The sequence below is a fragment of the Numenius arquata genome, chromosome Z (genome assembly GCF_964106895.1).
Source record: "Numenius arquata chromosome Z, bNumArq3.hap1.1, whole genome shotgun sequence".
NCBI classification, from domain to species: Eukaryota; Metazoa; Chordata; class Aves; order Charadriiformes; family Scolopacidae; genus Numenius; species Numenius arquata.
Genome location: NC_133616.1, coordinates 44,188,861 through 44,213,036, shown reverse-complemented (window position 1 = coordinate 44,213,036; position 24,176 = coordinate 44,188,861). Strand labels below are relative to the sequence as shown.

The window sequence follows — 24,176 nt, the reverse complement described above, 5'->3', positions numbered from 1 at the left end:
TCTGAGTACAAGAGAAATTACAAGTTGAATATCCTACAAATGTTTAGAACAGAATCTCTTTACTGTATTTTGTCATTGATTCCTTCTGGCAAACAATAGCCTGAAGTTTACAAATTGACTAGTCCTAATGTGTTAGAACAAAATAGATGAGCTACAATTTCATTAGTCCGGTTAACTGGACCGCCCTATGGCAGATGCTGGTGGAAATGTCTCATGGCCTTTCACTGGATAAAGCAAAATTAAAGTACAATTTGCACAAAGGACTGCAGTCGTGTTTAAGTAAAAACTGCCACTATGATTTTTCCCCTAATGTGTATAAGCAGTATGTTGGGAGGTTGAAAGAAAGAATCTGAATCCTCATACAGACTTGGGCTTTTGTCTCCAGCACGGAGACAATGTGAAGCACATCAAACCCCCATCCCTCCAAGGGCAACTCTTCACTCAACATGCAGGAGAACCCCTCCATTTCTGATTGCCAAGCAGTGGTATTACATACCAAGGCACGCACCTGCTTCTCTTACCGACACAGCAACCAAATTCTATCTTTCCCAAAAGACAACCAGATATACAGTCAGCTTTAGCTGCAGACAGGTGCCCATGCCACTCACTACTCTAGTGGAAGGCAACATATTCCAGGTGTGATGACCAGGTTTGTGTCCTGGTTTCCACACAGCAGAGGACCCTGATCTTCCATATCAGGAGGACTCCCGCACCATCAGATGGCAGGTTCCTCAGGGATATCTCTGTCCAGCTGAAGCCATTTTATTTTGTGTGATCTTCTGTGGTATCCTAATAGGACAGCCAGGCTCTGATTCCAGACCAGGGCACATGAAAGGGGATTTGAAACCCTCTACCACAAATACGTTCTGAAATATCATAACAGAAATCCGAAAATGGGCCACAAACATCTTATGTAAGAGCCTCAGCCATTCTCTGAGATAATATTTCTCTATAATTTATTTTAAGAAAATAATACCTTAAAAATAAATTTTTCAAGAATACCTTAAAAACATAAAGCCTGACTCTGGGAGGGCGTTTACTGTTAGTAACTCAACATGGACATAACAGCCCACATACTTTGCGGGCACGACTGAAATCCCATGTTTCCTAAGGATTTCTTCCTGGCTGCTTACATGTTTCCTTGCTCAACTTAAATCATGCTCATCTAACTCATTCCATCTCTTCGTGAGGCGCTGAGCTGCCTCCTTCAGAGCTCTGAACTATCAGACAGCAAGCTGTGAGAATCAGGCACTGCCATAGCTGTATCTTCTTGTCATTTAGCCTCAGGCCAGCCATTGCTTTTGGAGGATTATTTCAAATCTTAAGGCAGAAGAACAGCCCTCACTTGTTTAGGTTCATAAGCCAGACTTACTTCCCAAAGGTCACCAGACACGTTACTTTCTGAACACTTTGTGCAAGGATCAATGACTCCATGTGAGCCAGTGAAAAAATGGGGCTGCTAATTTAAGTAAAACTATCAAAAGTTTCAAAAAAATATCAAAAAGAGTCATTATTTTGTTTTTAACAATTGCAGTTCTGAAAGATCAAAAGCACCTTGATAGCTTTAATTGTCTTTTCAGATTTTTACCAGTTGTGCTTGACATGCACCAGAAAAAGGAAATAAGAACAGTAAGAAAAATAAGAAAAAATTCCTGTGCCTATATTCTTGATCATGGGTTGAAATATTTAGTGCTTCCAAAACTGTAGGCTTTTTCTCCCATATAGTTCACGGCTTCAACATTTTTCAAGTTGACAAGTAATTCAACAGAAATTTTTCAGACCACTGTTACAGATTTATCACCTTAAGTGATACTTTGACAGTAAATTTAATGTTATATGTATTTTTCACAAACTGAGCACTTTATATTGATTATAGAGATGCCTGGTGCAGTCCCTTTAATTCACGTTAAGTGACAAAATCACTTCCAGGCTTATTAGTACAGTAGTTAAGGTCCACACTTCCACTTCCATGGAAAGAAAATATAAATTAGTTCCCCAGTACAACTACATACAAAAATATAATGGTGAGCAGGCCAAAGAAGAGCCATCTGGGGTTCTAAAGCTTTTTAAAAAAAAAAACAAAACACAACATGTCTGGAGTACGCTGCCTGGCTCCAAAGCTATACCTAAGGAGGGGACCCAAATTCAGTCAAAAGCATGCCCGCATTTTACATACGAATATCAAGCTCACTTTAAACTAAAATTCTCATTCAGCTAAAAACAAATCTGTGGCAATGTGAGGAGTGCAAACGCAGCCTGAGAAACTGCATAAATATTCACAAAGCTAGCAACACAGGCACAGCTCTACCACCTATAGTGCTCCTGGCAAGGGGAGGCAAGAAGAATGACAAGGGAACAGATCTTAGCAGAACTGGGGGGAAGAGGTGAAGAAAACACTATTTTGCTACGCTCGGTCTCCCTCCACAGGCAACTGCCTGCTCTGCCTATGGCTGGAGCCAGCCGTGTGTGCAAGCAAGGGAAAATCTGCAGCAAGGTCTCAAATGGTTTCATTTGGCTGCCCTACCTAAATCCAAGCAGTGTAGAGATACAAACACATCTTAGAGCTGTATATATACTACACTCACAAATCTATGATTCAGTGATGCAATTATACACAGCCTGGCATGTAACAACAGCTATTTTTTAACATTTTTGGAAATATGTGCTTGCTGTGAAATGTATTTTTACATTTAAAGGTACTGACAGTATACCATGCATGTGTATTACACACATTAAAATTACTGTTAGCAGCAGATAAGCTTATAAATTACAGTACTGCAAAACTAGGACTGTTTAATAGCTTGTTAAATGCAAGTGTTGACTAATTTGAGTCCGTGATCAATGAGAATACCAGAATTAGATGAATAACACTATGAATGACATTTATGTAATATCTATTAGAATGTTTATTTTCCTGTCACTACTTAGATCTTTGCATCATCCATAACTCTAGAAAGATATCTAGGCTACAGAAGTTTGGCCAAGAAAATAAGGTAATGACAAAAAAGGGCTTAAGTTAATGTGTGTTAATAAGTTCCTTATAATCTGATATTCCTATATGATTCATAAAGTAAATACTATGTTCCTATAATAAAGCTCCTTAACTACATCAGAAGATTTTTCATAGAAGAAAATGCAAGCTGTAATAGCATCACTAGCAAAATTAAAGCTTATGCATTTACATCAGTCTTCAGAAAAGCATTTGGAGTTTTTGTTTTCTTTATGGGATAGTAACATATTGTTGTTTCACAATAAAATGTAAGACTTCTCAAAGACCTGTACTCTGAGGTTACTCTTCCAAAGTAAAATGGTTTCAGCTCTTAATAGTTTTCACTGTCCCAACCACAACAGGGGCTGCACTTCGTTCCCAGCACAGTCAACAGGAGTTTTATTGCTGATGACAAGAAGCAGTGATTCACTGGGGCTTTCTGAAACATTTTAGTGTGCATCAAGACTTCCCAGAGAAAACAAACAAATGCATTCTTTGCAGGGAAAATAGATCAGCCTCAGCAAAAAAACTTACTGCTTTGTCACATGCATTTATAAAGCAGGTGGTGCCACTCAATATTTTCCATCTTATCTGGGTTTATCCTGTGTCTGCTAACACTACTAAATCCCCACCAAAAGAAAACACAGTAGGAGACTGGATAAGCTCCTTGTTCATAATGCAAGTATTCTGGATCAGGATTTCCTGTACATCAACCAAACAGATGTCAGTCAGCTCAATTTGTTTCCAACAAGTACCTTTACGAACTACAGATCTAGTACAGCCTGCTTACCAACAGATACATATTCCACGTTTGACTGCATGCTCCAACTGAAGCTCTTCCTGTGGATGAAGTATTTTAAAGCCATCTTGTCCATGCAGATTCTGTAGTGCCTAGCAGGTCATATATGCACAATGATACTTTTCCCTTAAGTGGGAACTCTAATAGGGTCTCTCTCTTCTGTCCAATGATCAGTTTCCAGAAAACCTGTTTACCTGTGTAAGTTTTGGTTAGAAGCAGCCACTGGGGTCAGAGACACTTTGTGACTGCATGAACTCCATTTCCCTAAGGGAAAAGGCCAAAAAGCCTATCAAGAGGATCTCATCAAATTGTGTCAGTTACCTTTTTCAGTGTACACTTGCCCATACAGCTGGGAAGGTCTTCCAAACATCTATTTACCTTGCTCCAAATTGAACTTATTATTTCTCACTCTGTACTCGTGGTCATGGAGAGACCTGATTGCTCTCCTCATCATAATTGCTCTTCGTTTCAACGTAAAAAGATATATGTTCATTTTCAGTCTTCTCTTTATTGGACTGAACATACTCAGCCTCTGAATCTCCTTAAATTATTTGCTTTAAAAGCTCCTTATAGTTCTATTGCTCTTCTCGTAATATCTTTCAAGATGGGTAGATTCAATGTCCTAATGTATATACAGTATTCCGATAGATGTCTTCCCAGCAGCTAACATAACACGGAAAAGATGTAAAAATCTAACACAAAATTCTTTTTGATCCCAGACTGAATTTTCTTTGTTCAGCTGCATTACACTGAGATTCTTTCCCAGCACAGTCACTACATCCTTCTCTGCAAATGTGCCCCTCAGCCATTAAGTCCTTATTGCACAATTCCACAGCCAGTGCGTATGCACATGGCTTTATGGAATTTGATCTTTTACAGCCATAATTCACCAAGCAATTGTTACACAGGTAAACACAAGAATTCACTCTAGAAGATACTTCCCCTATATCACCAACTAATTACTAAAATAGTAAAAGCTATTTATTTTATTAATGACTATATGAAGTAACATGTAAACCTCATAGGCTGGCAGGACTGGTTCACACTCCTCCAGTGACTGTTCCACATTAAGAACAGCAGTTATTGTTTAGGCAGATAAGGACAATCACATCCACTTCCTTACATTAATTAATTGCCATTCTTTAGAAAACATAGGTGCAGAGAGTGATTCCATTTTAACAGCAAAGCAATCAGCTCTGTGCTTAGTTCAACAGTTCTTCCATATTACAAGTAAGATGCTTCCTTGAAATATGGAAGAACCTTTCAAGCCCAAGGCTTGCCCTTACATCTTCCTGATCTCATTAGGACTTTAAGAAAAGCAAGGGGTTAAGTGCCAAATATATTTAACAAAGATGGATGGACTGAAACACATACTTGAATACATGGCTAAAACAGGGTACATGTGAGGAACTGAGCCCCCCACATGACCTCAATGTTTTGTAGGACTAAAGCCACAGTTTTCCATGTAAGTAGCAGAGCGAGCTACTCCATGACTGTCCCACCAAAAGGCACTTCAGTCCTTCAGGGACATGTACTTATACTAAAAAGAAACAAAGTCCTTCATTTTAGCTGATCATTTTTCTCTGTACTTTTGAAAAGAATTTGATCAGTTCAGCCTTTGCTAAATCTAAAGTGTAAGTAATCTAGAAAAACACAGTCAAAAAGCTGCACAGGCACCAACTTTGCTTCCTGAAGCTCATAAACCACAAATTGCATTTGGGTGTGAAAGTAACTTCATTCTTATATTCCGCTTTGGGTGCATTAGTTCAGATCTTGAGTGAGCTTCTGAAGTGAATCTTCTGATCATTCCCACTTACAGGACTTAAGTTCACAGTCATGCCACAGTCTCTGGGCATGCACACTGGTCAAATCACATCAGATGTGCTCCATGCATGCACTGACTGCACTGCAGCTGCTAAAATATATTCAGCCCACTGAATCAGACTACAGCAAGTCAAACCCATGTTGCTGAGTGCAATGCATAGATAGTGTGGACATGATATCCCTGGCACCAACTCACTCAGCTGAGAGAGGCACTCTTTGTGCTGAACTACTTAACACAAAAGTCATAGCCATAGTCCCTTGTTAGAGACAGGATAATTAACTGGATGCTCTTCTTACCATCCCATATTATGTTCTTATGATGTGCTTGTTCCTTACCATACATGTTCTATGTTCTACCAGTTCCTTACCATACATACCTTATTTAGGACTAACTAATGATGGAAGACCATCATCAGTCTGTTTTGTTAAAACATTTTACATGAAAGAAATGGTAAAAGAGAGAAATAAATTAACAATTAAATAAACACGAATTGGGCAGTTTTGACTTAGAAGGCAGATTCTATCCTTACTCACATGTATTGTAGGTTGACATTTTTCACAAATGCCTGACGGGACACAAATCTTAAGCCTGAATCCACCACGGTCCTGTAAAAATACATAAAACTGTTAGAATATTTCATTTAAAATATAATGCATAATGCTAATAATGGTTAAAACAAAAATGTGGATGAAATCTCAACAAGGGTGAGCTGCAAGATCTACAGTTGTCCTCTATAACGCCCAAAGTGAGGCCTACACTCTGATGTCTATTTGCTTCTATACAAGAAATAAAGGAAAAAGAGCCTTATAAAATATGCATCCCATATACTCACAGATTTTTAAGTCCAACATAATATCCAACTTCATTGTCGTTGATACTTTCTAATTTTCGCTGGTTTGCGATGTAACTGTTGAAAAAGCAAGACAGAAGAATTATGAAAGTGGATCCTTTCATGGCTTTAACTGTTCAAATATCAAGCAGTGACGTCTGAAAGTCAGCAGTGATTGCTGACCTATTGCAATTAACACTAAGATCTAGTTAGAGCATCTGCAGAGTGAAAGCGCTCCTTAAAATCTTCCCCATCATTTAAATGGTACTTCGTGGGACAGGGCTGGAGGAGAAAAAGCTGAGTCTTACACACCATTCATCAAGGAAGCAAGTCACCCTGAAGGCACAGTAAATAAAGCATTACAGTGTCACCATTTTCCAGGACACACTTCCCTACCTCTTGATCTTGCTTGGATTCAGCAAAAGGGCAAACTTTAACAGTGGTAGTGGAGTTACCCCCACTTACATTGAGGGGAGGATCAGACTGCCCTTGTCTTTTCTCTCATGTTGTTAACTTAATCACTTGTTAAACTGATTTCCTCCCTGCCGTAAAGTAGGGTCAATTCTATTTACAAAGTGTGGTAATAGGAAAACTGAGAAAAGGGAGGCTGTACTTCATGATGGTACATACACAAGCAGAAATTAAGAGAAGAGAAACTGTCACAGTAGACCAAAGAACTGAGTCCACTCACATACCACAAATAACTGCCTGAACCCCAAAAGGATATGGGCATCCAACTTGGTCCTTTGTATTATCCTCATGCGAGATCTAGGAATAACCAGTGACATCCCACAGACTGGAAATTAAAATGTTTTACAGGTAATGCATGGGATGATATACCATCTGTTACCTCTTCTGCAGCAAGAAAAAAAGTTTCATGGTGCAAACCATGCAGTCTAGGAAGAAGAAATCAGTGGAAACTGCAATTCAACTGACATTATGGGCAGAAAATAAGCCTGATGTAAGAGATGCCTTGCTAAAGAGTCCATGCATTTCAAAAGATAATGCCAGTGCCCGAAAAACGTAGAGATTGACCTGTATTTTCATGAGCATCCAGAACTAACCAAACCTGCAGTTTTCCCTAAAAAGGAGTCTGTCTTTGCTAGCATAAAACTTATCTTCATTTTAAACACTTTTTTTTATTTATTTAAAGGGAATTATGGTGAATTGGAAAGAAGGTGTATTGCTTTCCCAAAGGCAACCCATCTACCTCAACTGATATGCTAGAGAAATTCACTGTGTGCCCACATCACAACAGAAGCTTGAGTATCCCAAAAGTTGGGCTGGGCTCTCCTCCAAAGCTGCAAAGCTGACTTGGGCTATGGTCTTGCCAAGTACTAGGAAAAGCAAAAAGCTTCCCCTAATGGAATTCATTGTCCCGTGAGAAAAAGAAGAGCTGTAAAAAGACAATGCATGACGCTAAACAAAACACTTTACTACAGCATCATATGACACTGACTGCTCTGCAGGACTTCTTAGGATAAGATTAACATGGTATACCCATTAAACGATAATAGAGTCCTTCATGTTTTGTGTTTCCTTCCTTGGATTTTTTAAGCCAATCTGATTTACCCTCTTGGGGTTTATTAATCTATTATTTTGTTGGTTGGTTGGTATATTTACTTATTTTGCCAAGTAAAAGCAATGAAGTATTTTATAAAAGACTATAAAATCTTTCACCTGAGAGTGAATGATCATGCTTCCTCTGAACCTGCCCTGAAGAGGAACTCATGATTTAATTATCACCTTCATTGTCACTTCTACATCATCATGCTAAAATAAAGTTATGTAAGATACCTTCCTCATCCTGCCCTCAGTGTTCAACCAATGAGAATTCTATCAAGATCAGATAGATATAGGGAAAACACAGAAGAGCAAAAATTGAGGAAAATGGACAGAGAAACACAAAGGAGTAAGAGACTCAGAAATGTAAAAGAAAAGAAACCAGCGACCAGTTGTACTAGTTGAAGATTAAGCCATGAGAAAAACCTCTGACACTGTCAGAACACAGATCCATCACTTAAATGCACTTGTCACCCATCCAAATCTGACATTGCAATTTTAATCATAAAAACATTTAACTAGAACCTCCCACTACAAAAAGCTCCAGAACTTGACATAATTTATAGTGTTGCACAGGAATATATTAGTGTATTACATCCTGTGGTAAGCCTCTGTCAGTGTAAAACAGCTCAGCTCTGCTGAATTCAATGAATCTACCACAATTTACATCAGACGAGGACCTGAGTATGAGCACACAATCTATATAAAAAGATCAGTGCTGGTCCATTAGGGAACAAACCAAAAGGATGATATTTGGGAAGAAGAAGTGGCATGTATTTATGATCTTTTCTTCCCTTCTCTTACTGCATCCCTTAAAAGAAAGCAAGGGGGTAATACTTTGAGGCTGGTACTAGTCTTTTCATGGTGAATGATTTATGATTCCAGTACCTAAACAAAAGAAACGAAAGAAATCACTGATTTTCCATAACCACACTTTGAGTAGGGACACAGAAGAAATTCTGGCTAAGTGCAACTAACTCAAAACAATAACTGCTCTGCAATACATTCGTAAAAACACTCTCAGTACAAAACATGACAGTAAAGCAAATTTCATGCAGTTGGAAATCCTTGAAGAAAGAGTGGACAGATGTGATTTACCACAAGCAGGTCACATCCTCTTATACTTCCTTACTTGCTTAACAAGTCTGTTTTAAGTTAAGCCTTTGCAGTTATTTCATAGCAGTGAGAAAGAAAGGAGTATGATGACTGTAGCTGTATACTGTAAAGGGAAGTTGTTTTTCTGTTTAATTTAGAGGGAAGTTTGAAATAAAACTGCTCCCTAACTGAAGTCTATTTTTACCTTCTTCACAACTACTCTACCTTGATGTTACTTATCATCAAACATTAATACTCTGAAAGCTCTGACTTGCAGTGGGCGACACTGAGAAAAGTAATTTGCTTGCCTGTCCTTAAGAATATCCACCCTGTTCTTTAACCGAACATTTTTATTGTAGCACAGAAGAAAAACATCCTGACTCATGGCTGGCTGAAGTCACGTGAGGAGCTTGGAAGCTCCCACTGCACACCACAGCAAAGCATGGCACCGCCAAAACCTGGCTGGATAGCACCCAGTCGGATCACACCTATCGGCTCACAAATAGCAATTGCCACCTAAGCCAAACCCTCGACTGCCTGTAATACTATTCACTTGATTATACTATAGCATTCTGCCTCTCCTTCAATGAGTCATCAGTAAACAGTATTTGTTTTCAGACCTTTAATTTCATCGCCCCTTTGCAAACTACTGATTAATTCTAATAAAGGCATTCAGAATCACACACCTACTGACGGCACATTGCAACCTACAATAACACATTAATCTCAGCACACTTCAGCAGCGATTGAATAATGTCACACACTCATCCTTCCCCACTTCTGCAACATTCTGGAAAGGATATTTTAAAATCCTATTGTAAAAGAGTTAACTCCCCCAGATAAATTCTCCTTTAAGAGGGTGGTCTTCACTCCGCTCATTACACATGTGAAAGACTATGGATACAATCTGTCTAACAGTCAGTGAAGCAACCTCTGGACAGCAAGAGCACTAAGAGAAAGCAGGTCCTGCTCTTTAAAGTGGTGTAGATTATTTTGTGCCTCTATAGCTCAAAAAAAGGATTTTACTCTGACTTTCAAATTTTTTCCTTAGCCTGAAAAAACCTAGTCATGCCTTCCTAACTTATTTGATTTACTCTATTTCCTCTGGATTAATGTATGTTAAGGTATACTACTCCATTTGGAGCTATAAGGACATGCTGGAAAACTAGGGCACACTAGTCTTAACACTATAGATGCAAGCAAACAACACTGAAATTTAGCTCCAGAAGTATTTCTGTTGCCAGAAAACTCCCTTTATGGGAAACATATTTTCTTAACACTCCAAAAAATAAATCAATTATATGTTTAGTTCTGGTTCGTACAGTTGGGGAAAAAAGTTTTTAAAATTAATAAACATTCCCTGGTGAAATGGTTCTGAACTTTGGAAAACTTTATACTCTGAGTTAATTTTCCACTAAATCTTCAGGGAAAAAAGCAGCACACTCCAGACATTGAACTGTCAGTAGACGAATTACCATTTAATGACAGGTCACGTATGTCCCTAGTCTACACTACTGTGAGAGCTGTATGGTAACATTGACAATTAAACACTGCAAAGTTCCCTAGTGCTGTATTTTCCTACAAACTCAAATGTCAGACCCAGTTCATCAAACTTAGGGACATTTTCAACACACCTGGGCTCATTTATGGTTATGCATCAAAATAATGGAAAATCTGTAAGCTTGACACAATACTTGATGAAACTTGGCAGATTCAAATGGGTTTCACTTGCAGCCCCTCTGAAAGCAAATTTAAAATAATGCTCGAGGGGTGTGAAATCACATAGTTTGAAAAGGAAGCATACAGCTACACAACGTTGCATATCAGGAATGCCAGGTTTCAGACAGATCTAGGGACCAATGATATAATCTCCACTCAACCAAGAAATCCTTCTACATAGGACCAAGCTCCCCCTACAAAGAAAAGTCTAACAGCAAGCAATGAGTATGATACAGACACCTACAAGCAACACATTCTCTACAGATATATTTTGCTGTCTCCATCTGGTACCATCAGTGCCAGATTTCATGCGGCTAACCTCAAGACACAGAACTTCTACTGCTACAAGAGCATGCTGTAACTCAGGAGAGAGGCAGTGTGTCGAGTTAGTCCACTGTGGACCTACCTAGGATTCACCGGTTTTACAAACAGGTGCTCTACTCCTTGGCTGTTTTGTGTCTCCTGACAAATTCTGAGCAAGTGCTGCGGTGGTATTTTTTTTTGAGCTGTGAATCACTCTATTTCACAAAGAGTGAAAAACTGATTGCCACTATCACAGGCTCCTTAAATCATCCTTGAGGGGTTTTTTTCCTCCCATTTAGAGTATTTAAACATGAGTCACAGAAGACTACAGGAGGTAGCTCTCCACATGCAGTACAGTAGCTCTGGAGCTGACATAATTCTGGGATTTTTTAAGCAAGTCCTTCATTAGACATATCCAACATTGAGGTAACATGGTCTTCAGGGTGATCTGGAACTCAGCATCTCATGTCCAAGGTCACAGATCAGAGCTATCTTCAAGAATTCCCTGTTCCTGATGTGTAGCTGCGTCAACTGCCAGGAGATGGCGGAGCTCAGACATTCTGCCCGGTGCCAACATACTATGATTATCCAATTAGTAGTATCCAATTAGTAGTACATAGTTGCTACTGGGAATTGCTTCTTCAAAGCCATCATCCTGAACAATTAGTGCCAACCCACCTGCTTAAAGCACGAGAAAGCAGGAATTCAATGGAGATCCCAACCTTGTTTTGGCACTGAAGGAGCGGTTCCATACTCTTGCTTATGACTACAACTCCCTGGGAAATGGAAAGCCCACGGTTTGCCAGCCAACCTTAGTTCCCTCTTTACAGTATGCAAACATGAAGGCAAAAGTAAAAATAAATGAGTATGTCTGCAATGCAGAGTGTGAGGAAACAGTTACTATATTTAGAAGCAGGGAAAATGAAATGTAATGCACCCTTGGGCTTACTTATGTTTCTGGTTTGGCTTCAAGGTGTTTGTTCTGTTCTCTTCAAATAACAGACTACCAAATCAATCAAACTCTCAAGACATTGCATGCAGCTTTCCAGATTTAAGATTCATGCCCTTGACAAGCTCCACCTTCCCCCAAAATGCATGCAAAGCTTTTTCTCTATTCGGAGACCTGTCCTCCACCTTGAGCTCCATGAAGTTCATACATTTGATATTTCACTAAGACATCAATTTTTGACATTTCTCCAGAGGACAATTAACAGGTACAGTCTAGCTTGTCCTTAGCAAAGATGTTTTGGAAATGTTGATATTCCTTGATAGAATCAAAAAAATTATCAGCTGGCCAGACAATAACCTATTTCTTCAGAAATATATGTCTTCAGCACTGACATTATACTTATCTACAAAATATGTTTCATCCAGTGTGTATGAAATCATCTCTGCAGACTGTTAGGAAGAGGTGTAAATTCCTGTACAGTCCCTTATAATATATACACTAAAAATCACACATTAAATAACATACAAAAGGGAAGTAGTGAATGTGGCTTTTCATTAGTTCTCAACAGAAAAGAGACATAAGATTAATCTTTTTTAAAAAGAAAACAAAATGCTATTTGGCTTGCAAGGAAGAAAGGGCATCTCAAAGGAATGAATAAATACAAACTAATATACATGATGTCTTTCTCCTACAGGACCACTTAGTGCAATGACTCCTCAAAGACTAGTAACACAACCACTCTTTTTCAGCACTTGCATAAACCACCTCTGTAGCTGTCACTGGCCTTGATGCAAATGAGAATGGCAAAACATCAGTTCCATAACAGCACAGCAAGACTGCTCCTAACCATCCTTTATATGCATCTTTTTAGGTCCCTCAGTGAATCAAAACATTAAGGCATCCCAGCTGATGTCAAAACCTTTGAATTCTGTTCTTTCTGGGTACCCGTGCTCAGACAGGGACTTTGTGGAAGGGATGTCTTAAGTGAGTTGCATGTCCTTCAGAGTTAGATAAGCACTTGTTGACATAAATCAGTATGCTTCACAACATTTTAAGTCTTTTTCCTATGTCCAGGTTTTGACATGTTCAATATTCCCTGACTCTTTGATTCAACGTTAAGAAATTCCCTCTGAAATTCCCTCCGAGGTCAGTCTTGACCCCAACATATATTATTTTCAGTTTGACATTAATGCTTGGCTTTATTCAGTTTAAAATTACTGGCTCTTGGAATGTAACATACTCTTACTCAATCTGCTCCGATACTCACTGGATCATCGAGACATATGTCTATAGCTGCTGCACCGTCCACTGTCTCGTTCATTGCATGCAATACACCTCATGCCGAATACAGATCAAAAGGTAGCACTTCCAAATGATGGAGTGAAACTGCAAAACTTGAAGCCATCTATCCAGGAAAATCCCTCTATATCCTGTTAATGCATTAAATTTGCTGAACAATTTGACTCCTGACATCTCAAACAATGTTCCGCTTTCCATAAGCCAGCAAAAATTTTCCTTCTTCTGTTTTTATTTAAGTCTTGAGAGTCTACATATGGTCATAATCCCTACCCTTTTTCTCTGCAAATTAGTTCACCAAGAACCCAATTGGTAGACATTTTTCCATTCTTCAAATGATACCATCTGCTGCCTTGGTTCACAACTGATTTCCTAGCCTCTTTCCCAAGTCCTGTGAAACGTCTTGTGTAGCCCTGACCACAGATCTGTGTCTTCTCCAAGCCGTATCTTGTCTTTTCATGGAAGACATACATAAATGCATCTGCACATTATGCTCCTGAAGCATTCCAAAATGGTTATGGGTTGTCTTTTTGACTTCCCATGATATTGACTCTCTTGATGTTTACCTCACTCTTCTAGATTTAGAACAGGTTGCCACTTTTTGTATGTCAACGCCAGTTTTACTATTTATATTTAACCTATGCATTTTTCAGGAAGCATTTCAACAGCATTAAAATTGCTTCTTTGCTAAAGCCTTTCAGAGCCACTCTTCACTCTTCCACATTTATGTGTTCTTCACAGTTTCCTATTCCACTTTCTTTTATCACATTTATTTCCATTCTGTTCTCTGTCTTGTACAGTCCATTTCTCCTCATTTTAATTGGCCGATCTTTTGAATGTATATCTTCTTCCATTAGCATTCCTAAAAAAAGCACTTTCCCTTCACTTGAGGAATCCTGTTGTTCCCTTCATATAAGTAGCTTCTTACTTGCACTGCATATATTAACATAATGATGTGTTTATTACACTTCCTTGTACAAACTAGTGCACATTTGTCAGTATCCAGAGTATTTCTAATACTCTTGCTGACTGCCACATTGCTGCCACTGTTTCCATAACTTTCCATGTTCCTGTACTTGGCCAGCTTGATTTTTGGGAAATTTTCGCTTGCAATGCAGGGGGAGAATCAGAAGAGTAAAAGTGAGAAAAAAAAAACCAAACTAGTGGCTTGAGATAAAGCCAGTTTAATAGGTCAAGCAAAAGCCACGCATACAAGCAAAGCAAAACAAGGGATTCATTCACTGCTTCCCGTGGACAGGCAGGTGTTCAGCCATCCCCAGGAAAGCAGGGCTCCATCACGCGTAACGGTTACTTGGGAAGACAAATGCCGTCACTCCAAACGTCCCCCTCTTCCTTCCTCTTCCCCAGCTTTATATACTGAACATGACATCACATGGTATGGGATATCCCTTCTGTCAGTTGGGGTCAGCTGTCCCAGCTGTGTCCCCTCCCAACTTCTTGTGCACTCCCAGCCTGCTCACTGGTGGGGTGGTGTGAGAAGCAGAAAAGGGTTTGATTGCTTAGCAACAACCAAAAACACTAGTGTGCTATCACACTCTTCCCATCCCAAGTCCAAAACATAGCACTATATCAGCTGCTAGCAAAAAAGTTAACTCCATCCCAGCTGAAACCGTGACATCAACTTTACTTAAAAACTTACTTGTGAATGTCTTTTTTGTCATGCTTTAGGAAAACGTACTCTTTTGTAAGCATTAATTGTCCATTTTAACATCATTTCAAGCCGCAGATCATGTCCTCTACCATTTTTCCTTCAAGCTAAACTCTCACCCTGCATCTACCTCTGTCACAAGGTAGCATCTTTTGCTACAAGAGTCTTCAAATTTCTTCAGTATTTCTGCAAAGCTGCCTTCTTCTTACCCCCCACTACTTGCATAGCATTCTTCGTTTACCTTTAAAGCTTTTGTCCCTGCCAATGCTCATGAGTAGAACAATATTTGTCCCATCCACCAGCCTGCTTCTCCTTACAGTTCTCACAACCACACCACACCACTGCACACGCCTCTCAGCACTCCTCCAACCTACACACCTTTGCAGCACTTCCCCCGCCCCAGGATGTGCGTGGTGAAGGTGAAGTATTCACCTGCAATTATCGACGCTCGGGCAGACATTTCGGTGATACCTCCATCAGAACTCTCACCTCTTAATCCTTTCATTTCAGATACTCACTGAGAAGAGCAAAACTGCTTCAAGTTAAACTGTGCATTACAAGTTGTAAGAATATGCAGAAGTGCTCTACAGCAGGCAAAAACTATGCAGACAACCAGACCAAGCAAACCGAAGGAACAACTGCCCTGTCTCCATGCAGACAGGAATGTCATGGAGGGTTGCAAGAAATGTTCAGGGCAGGGAAGATCAACAGAGTCGTTCTTCTATTCACACCCACCTCCATAACAAGTGATATCTATTTCTGCAGCTGTGCCACCTAGGTCCACGTCCCCCAAATGGCACAGGCTCCAGGCAACAAGACAGTTGCTGCACACAAACATGGTATGGGATCTGCAGTGATGACTAGTGCAGAAGTAGTATCCAGCACTAGTATTTTTCTGTTTAGTTGCCTTGATGTCACATGTGGATTTGTGCCAATTCAAAATGTTTGTAAATCTATTTGAATATAACCCGAAAAGTTTAAAATTTTGTGTATATGTACAAATAGATGTGCAATACACAGCATTCAAAAGATACGTATATCACTACCACTCTAAAATACTTCAGCATATGCTTAAGTACTCTATGTAGTTAGTCCCATGAAAACAACAGAACGGCTCCCAGCAGGAGGGTACAGTGTATGTGTTTACCAGGTGAGGATTACAGTATGCATAATGTGTTTGAAAACCTGTTTCTAGAATTTAGGAGGAAGCCAGACTGGAGGGGGGAGTAGCAGATGAATATGCAGTAGACTATTCACCAAAGGGGGGGAGCGAGGAATTTCACCTTCCTGAACTAGATCCATATTCACCAAATGGATTCATCTGTTTAAAAAATAATAATAAAAATTTAAAAAAAGACATGTCTGTGTGAGGTAGTAGACCACACATTTAGAAGAAGTGCTGGAATAATGCTCCAGTAGCATCTAGGAGTACTAGGTTCAATTCCTTCCTCTCCCTAAGGGAATGTGATCCCAGTCTCTCAAAAGATACCATACTATAAAGAAACCTCAGAGAGGGCAGTCACAACCTTACCTGTTTGTGCTGTTCTAATTTTTGCCAGAATTGAACAGTCCACGGAGGAGGAGCAGGGCCTAGCTGTCTCACTACACAAATAAGCGTCACAGTCACTTAGCTAAACAGGCTGTCCTGCTCTCTGACCCAAAAAGCACTCCACGCCAAGTGAGGCGACTCAGACAGGAAGAACACAGGCAAGCCCACATCTGTACACCATACAGGACAATAGTTAAGATGCTGACATGCAAGACCTTTGTTCAGACCCATGCTCTGCTTCAAGCAGAGCAGCTCCCCACATGCGTTGCTGAAATGGTGCATCTGGGACCACACAAACATCTTACTCCACAGCGTGACCCTGCTTGCTAAAATAAAGGTCTTGCTTTTTCCACTCACCCCAGTGGACTAAGTCCCCATGGTTTTCTTAGACTCAGTGGAGAGAAAAGGGGATAACTCCATTGGCCAATTTGCAGTAGGAACCTAATTTAGCCTCCTGAATCACTTCCTCTGGAGAAGGCTCTCCCTTGCTGGCAGGAGAGTAGCCAGCTGAGTTAAGTGCCTTCACTACACTTTCATTCATAGGGAGCTGCCAGATTTTAAATGTGAGGCCTGGGATAGTCCCAGACAAGACTGGCAAGTCCAGTGCATGACATCGGTAGCACATGCTGTGCAAAGTCTCCCTGTCCATGCCCAGTTAAGTCTGACATGCCCAGTATGTGCACATGACTTATCCGCATGTGCTAGCTGTGCCGTCTGACATTCAGAAAGTCAGACAGTTGTTGCAAAAGAATGGGAAAAGTCACATCCTATACATTTTTCATATGGAATACCACATCTGATTGTGCAATGTGGGACATCCGTGCTTCATAGGATATCTGCTGAATATGGCCTTAATTATTTTTACATTTATGGTTAGGAAATAAAAAAGGTAAAAATAATTTCATTTAAATCTAAAACTGGAAGATTTTTTTTGGCTCAGCTGTTATACCAAGAGGAACAACAGGCCTAACTACAGCTCTATCAACAGGCTCTTCCATAAGGAGCTCAGAAGGGTTGCCGTTTCACTGCTTTTCTGTTTCAGTAATGGACTAACTTTAATTAATATATCACCCCTCTTTACTTACACATCAGACAACTGTATATCGTGAACCATATATCCTCTATGGAGCCAACAACAAGTGATTGCAGCTGCTATTGTTTTGCACATGAAGGAGCAGGTTCATTTCAATACAAAATTGTCTAAAACTTTGTACAAGACCCCTCTAAAATACTCAACTTCCTCTTGCCTCAACATATTTAGTGTTCATACAGTAGACTTGAGATCCAAGAAAAGCCGCAAGTCAAAAACACATCAAATAATGGAGCAACAGGCCCCTTCTCCTCTGAACTTAAAACAGGCAGGAAAATGCTTTAATCAAAGTTCTTGTCATTCTTCGCATGTGTCCTCTTACTTTGGTCAAATGCTAATTCCATCCAGTTTTGCCATTGACTCAGCTTTTGCTTCCCCCTGAAATAGAAGGTATCTAAGTACCTTACTGGATCATGACCAGCAGGCTTATTAGCAAAAGATTGGTTTAAATCACATTGTTCAAAGATTACGATCTCTTAAACTGCCTCTGAAAATGCCTTGGGCCCGCCTTGTTCCACTTTCTCTTACTTTTGCAAAAAAAAAATCTCATTTCTTCAGGCTTGTCTGGGAACCAAAGAATCCTGACCTGAAATCTGATCTTCAAGAATGCATCCTACCGATGACAACACAAACCAGAAACAAGAATAGCTGAATTGGTATTAAATATATTTAAGTTTCAGCTATAACTTCTGTCAATAATCAACATTCAATGCAGGTCATTTTCTTCCAGGAAAATAAAAAAAAATGCATATTCACAACAGAATTTCCATGGCATGGCTCCTTTCCCATAAGTCCATTATGATTGTGCAATGTTATGGTTAATAGTAGCTATGTAAGAAACAGGATCGCCGTATGCATATTTCAAGAGGGGGTGTAGTTTGGTTTGCTTTATGCCATTTCTGAAAATATAGGCTCACAATTGAAGAGGAATTAAGGTGCATCCTGATCATATTTGATTTTAATAGCAGCTATGTGCCCACATACATTTGGATGAAGAGATCTTCGCAAACACAAACAAGTGTCCAGTATTCATATCCCAGACAGTACAGGCTTGTGGATTTCAAACCTCTACGAACGTTATTTCTCCATCTGAAATGCAGGTAAATGAATTAATTGATACAATCAGTGTTTCACATTTTAAAGGACAGTTTTCAAAGAGAGGTTTTTCAGATGTAACAAGCTAAATATACATTTAACAGTAACAAAGCCTTGAGACAGTTTTAGAGTTCTCTGCTCTGTTTTTCATCTTCTACTACTCTTCATTACCTAACAGTAATCCTTGAGCAAGGATATTTGGATGGCACCTTCACTGACATATTGTTAGATATTCTTGCAGTGACAGATGACAAATAGGGGTGAGAGAGAACTGCAAACCAAAAAGAATGGGGGATTGAGGGGAGAGGGGGTGTCCCTCTGACTTTAGAACAAAATCCAAAATGGAGAAATAAGGCCCTTATTTAGTTATGTAAAAGATTTTGCTTTACAGCGATTTGAGATCTAGAATCTTGCTAAGCTACTTTCTCCCTTACACTGTCAGCATAAAAATAATAAAGAAAAAATAGAACCTGAGAAATCTGGAAAATGCCATCCTAAAGATATCGCAGGCTGGACTGCTGGGCCCTCTGTTTTCTCATTAGCATGGAAAGAAACGGAAGCTTCTTGAAAGCAGCGTATTCAAGACCAAATCCCCAAATTCATACAAATGGCTTCCATTTTAGTATCTAAATCTCAAACCTCTCTTAAAACTCTTGAGTGACCACACACACAAAGGGAGAGGCGGTGTTCTGACAGCCCAACCCTGTCCAAGGCACCGGGAAGGATGCTGCCCTCCTCCAGCATGAGCCAGAGACAGCCCCCGAGGAGACCCCGAGGAGTCCCAGCAGTCCTCATCAACTGGGAGAACAAGGACTAAAACGAGCCATGCAAAGGGTTTCCTGGGAGCAAAAAAAGAATGCCAGTATACGCAAAACCCAATGCTTTGTGATATTTGGAATATTTTTAGAGCCTACAAATTACAAAACTGTTTTTCATAATGCTTACTTTAAACTCACCTTAACCAATTACTCAGATTGTTAAAGGAAGATTTTTTTTTAAAAAGGACGCATTCCTAAAAGCAGCCATTATATCACCACTGTCCAAAAGCCCTTTAATAATTCGTAGCCTGATGCCTTGTGTTTTATTGTACAGTTCCAAGTCACCAGAAATAACTTTTCAATCCAGCCAAGGCATGCAACGCTGCACAGCCAAGAGGTTTTTTTTTTTTGAGGAGGAAAGGGCTGGGGGGATTGAGAAGCCTTATAGACAGCTTTATATTATATTAAATCTACAACAACTTCAAAATCTAAAATGAAAGAGACCCAAAATACCAACAGCTCTGAGCTTCATATGAATTTAAACATGCCTTTTTTTTTTAGCACAAGCTCACATGACTTGTTAAATAATTTACTCTATAAATTACTTATCCTGTCTTATTTATTAACAATTCTAGAGTGCTTTATATAACTGCATTAGAAATTTATTTTGTGGTTTTGAAATGTACGCAATACACAATCACCTCTCTTTTAATAGGCAAGAACTTTAAAAGTCACCTACTGTTTTGTTGGCAAGCATTTCTTCCTGAAATACACCAATTAATTTCAAACCCCATTCACCTGAATAACCATAAGTCAACATATTAATGACTTGATACCAGAACTGTGAAATTAGGCCAGGCATATACTTGCACTGGAAGAAGACACTTTGAAATCAAAGTCTTTTAAGAATCATATACACTGAGATATACTAACAACACATTTTACTTAATGAGAAAGTATTAGACCAGTCCTTTTACAAAAAGTCCTGAACACTTCAAAAATTATTCATTTACTATTCTATTAATATTTTTGCTTGAGTGACCTTGCCAACGACAACTTATTTGCTATTGTGCTTACAATACATGGATTGAACAATACCTATAAGCCCATTTTGCTCCCACCATTCTTGGTCCTTGGCTCTTAATGTGAGCTTCAAGGACTGAGATCATTACTTTAATGCAAGACCTCACTCCGGAGTTCAATTTATCTCTAAGAATATCAAAACTACCAAATGATTATTACGATTAAGCTCTGTTATCATAAGCAATTTCAGCACTGGCACATGCTTTCCCGATAAAGACCAGCCCACGTCACCACCCTAGCCAATCGGACAAATCCAAAATCCGGTTAGAGCCAAAGAATTTTCAAAATCTGTCTTTTATTCACCTTAATAGAAAACTATGCAAAAACAATTAGGAAGGGAAGAGTGAGGAAGATGACTAAGAAAAGCACCAGGCATAAACACCCTTATGCCCTCCCACACCAAATTTCAGCAGCTGGCCCTCACAGGGCTGATGGAGAAGTGCTCTGGGTGTCTTTCTGCTGCTCTCAGTAGATTTGGATGGAGGATCCAGACAGGAATCAAAAAATAACTGCTGGGAGGAGAGGGTTTATTAAGCTCTACGCTGCAATTTACCTACGGGCCGAAAGAGATCTGAAGCACCTGGCTATCAAGTGGCAGAGGCTGCCTGATGCGTGGGACCGCAGCTCTTGTTATTCCTACCAGCACCAAACACCCCAGCATTCTCTCCCACCTCTCAGCCCCAAGGGGAAACCCTCGCTCATGTCCTGCCACCCTGGGTGCCATCCACCTGGCCTGTGGCCAACACTCTACACTACCACGGGTGCCACACGTCCACCCTAACCATGCTATTATCCCAGCACTCCCAGTGCACATGGCCGAGGTCAGGATCTTGACCCATCCCACACGCTACAGGCACCTATAGGCACTTTTGCCTAGGACTGAGGGAGGAGGGATCCATTCCCCTCAGGAGTTGGACATACGCAACAAATGAAGGACTGGTTTCAACAGACACTCAGGAAACATATGGGAATAAAGTGTTAGAAATTAATTGTCTTGTGCTCGTCTCACTCTTATTTATACCACGAATGATCCCACCAGAGACCAATGGAATTGTGCTCCTGTATCTATAGAGCACATAAAACAAAAATCAGGCCTGAAGCTTCCTGAATAAAATGTGATGCCCCAGCCTCTTAAACCTGTTTCTTTGCTAGAATAAAGCAAGATGCGTGTGTTAAAAATGTTTCCACAGTCTGTAACTGCCATATTAGAACCGCTTCCCTACATATCTACTGTTTACTGAGCTCCCACAATGAAATATGAAATGATGTTGACAGCTACTGCAGCCCAATTTTTAATTTATGCCTATAAACTAATTAAAGGGCTTCTGTGTTTTATGTTAAAAGTACGCATGAAAAGACCATCTTAAATACGTGCAACAGCATCTCCTGAGAAATCCATGACTCAAAATTATTTTTAGATCACCAAACACAACAGCATGCAATGTCACAGAATGATACAGTAAAAACTGAAAGGAACTGTAAAGCCAGGGATGATCAAAAAACACAGGAAAATGAAAATCAAAAGCATCACTGCAAAATGACTAGACATATTTAAGTTGATCATGGCTGGAATACATATTTACATATGTATTTTATCCTCTGGCCTTTTAAATTCTAGGGGGAAATTGCTCCGCTACCTCCAAATTGAAAGTACTGGATAATAAGGCTAGGAAAGCCTATGAAAATGAGCAGAGATGCATAGCTCAAAGCAATTTCTTTTTTTTTTTTAATGAAGCAATCCACAGAATATTAAACAAACATCTGAAACAATAACTGCTGTAACAACTCAGAAAGACCGTTTCCTTACCATAGGTCCTAAAAACCTACCTAAGGTAGGCCATCTATGAGTAGTAGAAATTAATGTCTTCCAGCTTTTTACCTAAATACATGCGGGGAAATGCAGCAAATTGACTTCAGCAAACTGCAGAAAGGTAGCCCATAGGCTAGAATTTATTCTAAAATCACACAGTATTTCACAGTATTTTTACATTGTTTCTAAAAGAAACTGATAAAGAGAAGAAGGATGGAGAATGCAAACACTGAGAAATCCGTATAGATTTTGGGGAAAACAGTCTAGTATCTTTTACATTAAAAATGCCACGGGAAACAATCCAGAAACAACAGGGACTGGGAAATATGGAGATGGACAAAACAGCTTTAGAAGGTTGGTTTTTTTCCCCAGATCTATCATCTACAAATCCAGTATCCAAAATTTTTTGCTCAGCAAGAGCCTTTGTAGCTTCTCTCTCAGCCAACGTATGCGGATGCCACAGAGTACAGAGCTGTGAAACGATGCAGGATTGAACATAAGAGCTACAGAACTCCCTCACCGAATACTGTCTGCAGGCAAATGAGGATGGAAGCAACCCATGGTTAAGAGAAAAAAAAAAAAAAAAAACCAAAAAACTTTTTGCACCTCCCTCACTATTAATGACGGTTTCCTAATACTGCAGCACTTTCTGAGAGGCAGCACAAGGCTCATTCCTCTGCAGACTCAGTATTTTCTCCTTCCAGCCACCTTACTGAGAAGGGCAAAGCAGGCTCGCATGCCTATGGGCCAGGGTAGGGAAGACAGTTCGCGGTCCCTTCCACCAAAATCTGCCGCATCCCCTCCTTTTCTTTTTCCTTCCTTTTTGCTGGTTTTTTGTGGTTTGTTTTTTTTTTAATAGAAAAAGAGTACGGTAGAGATCTGGGCGGTACAGCCACCTACCAAAACTCACGGCTTGCAGGAATAAACTGAGGCAGAGAAAGTAAAAAAATAAATAGAATAAACCCCACCACCCCCCCTTCCAGACCTGCTGCCGCCGCAGCGGTGGGAATGGGGGAGTCTGGGCGGTGCGCGGCCACCGGCAGCGGCAGGAGCCGGGGGCGGCTCCGCAGGGCTCCCGCCCGCTCCCCGGGAACCGCACCGCGGGCAATTAGGATTCATCATCGAAATGGGCTCGCGGCGGCATCTCTGGGAAGTCGCCTCCAAATTAAATCCCGCCGGGCTCTCGGGCTCCCAGCCGCCCGCCCGGCAAGCGCCCTCCGCCGCAGGGCAAGTCCTCCCGCCGCCCCCTCCCGCAGCCTCCCCCGGCGGCTCCGTCCCGCCGCCCGGGCCGTACTCACATCTCGGTGACATTGTCGCCCTCGGCGCTCCGCTGCGGCACGGGGAAGGAGGCGATGCCCGGCGCCGGCTCCGCGCACCAGATCCGCCAGGAGCTGCAGCGGCAGGACGCGGGGCAACCCAGCGCGCCCCGCCAGCAGCCCAGCACCAGCCAGCACAAGCCCCACAGCCCCGCCAGGCCGGGCCCCGGCCTCCGCCGCCAGGACACCATCGCCGCCCCCGCTCACTCCAGCGCTGCCCCGACGGCCTCCTCCTTCCTCCCGCAGGCTGCGCAGCCTTCCGCGCCGCGGGCGGGCACCCCGCGGCCGGGGCTCACATGGGCGCGCCGCCGCCGCAGCCGGGGGGCTCGGCGGGGCGGCGGGAGCCCGGAGCCGGGCGCTGCGGCGGGACCGGGGCGGAGAATGGGCCGCCGGCGCGGCGCGGCACCTGCCCTTGGCCCCGCGGGCGGGCGAGAGCGGT

General features: G+C 41.0%; 1 protein-coding gene across 5 annotated transcripts in view; it reads right to left on the bottom strand.

Annotated features, from left to right (window-relative positions):
* NTRK2 (neurotrophic receptor tyrosine kinase 2) overlaps positions 1 to 23,928 on the bottom strand; it is a 208,114-nt gene extending 184,186 nt beyond the window's left edge. For all 5 annotated transcript variants that reach the window (XM_074166921.1, XM_074166919.1, XM_074166920.1 and 2 more), the window contains exons 1-3: positions 23,720 to 23,928; positions 6,446 to 6,520; positions 6,147 to 6,218 (exon numbers count right to left, since the gene is read on the bottom strand). In XM_074166921.1, coding sequence (XP_074023022.1) covers positions 6,147 to 6,218; positions 6,446 to 6,520; positions 23,720 to 23,928 — 356 coding nt within the window. The remainder of the gene's footprint in view (positions 1 to 6,146; positions 6,219 to 6,445; positions 6,521 to 23,719) is intronic.
* Positions 23,929 to 24,176: the final 248 nt, after the last annotated feature.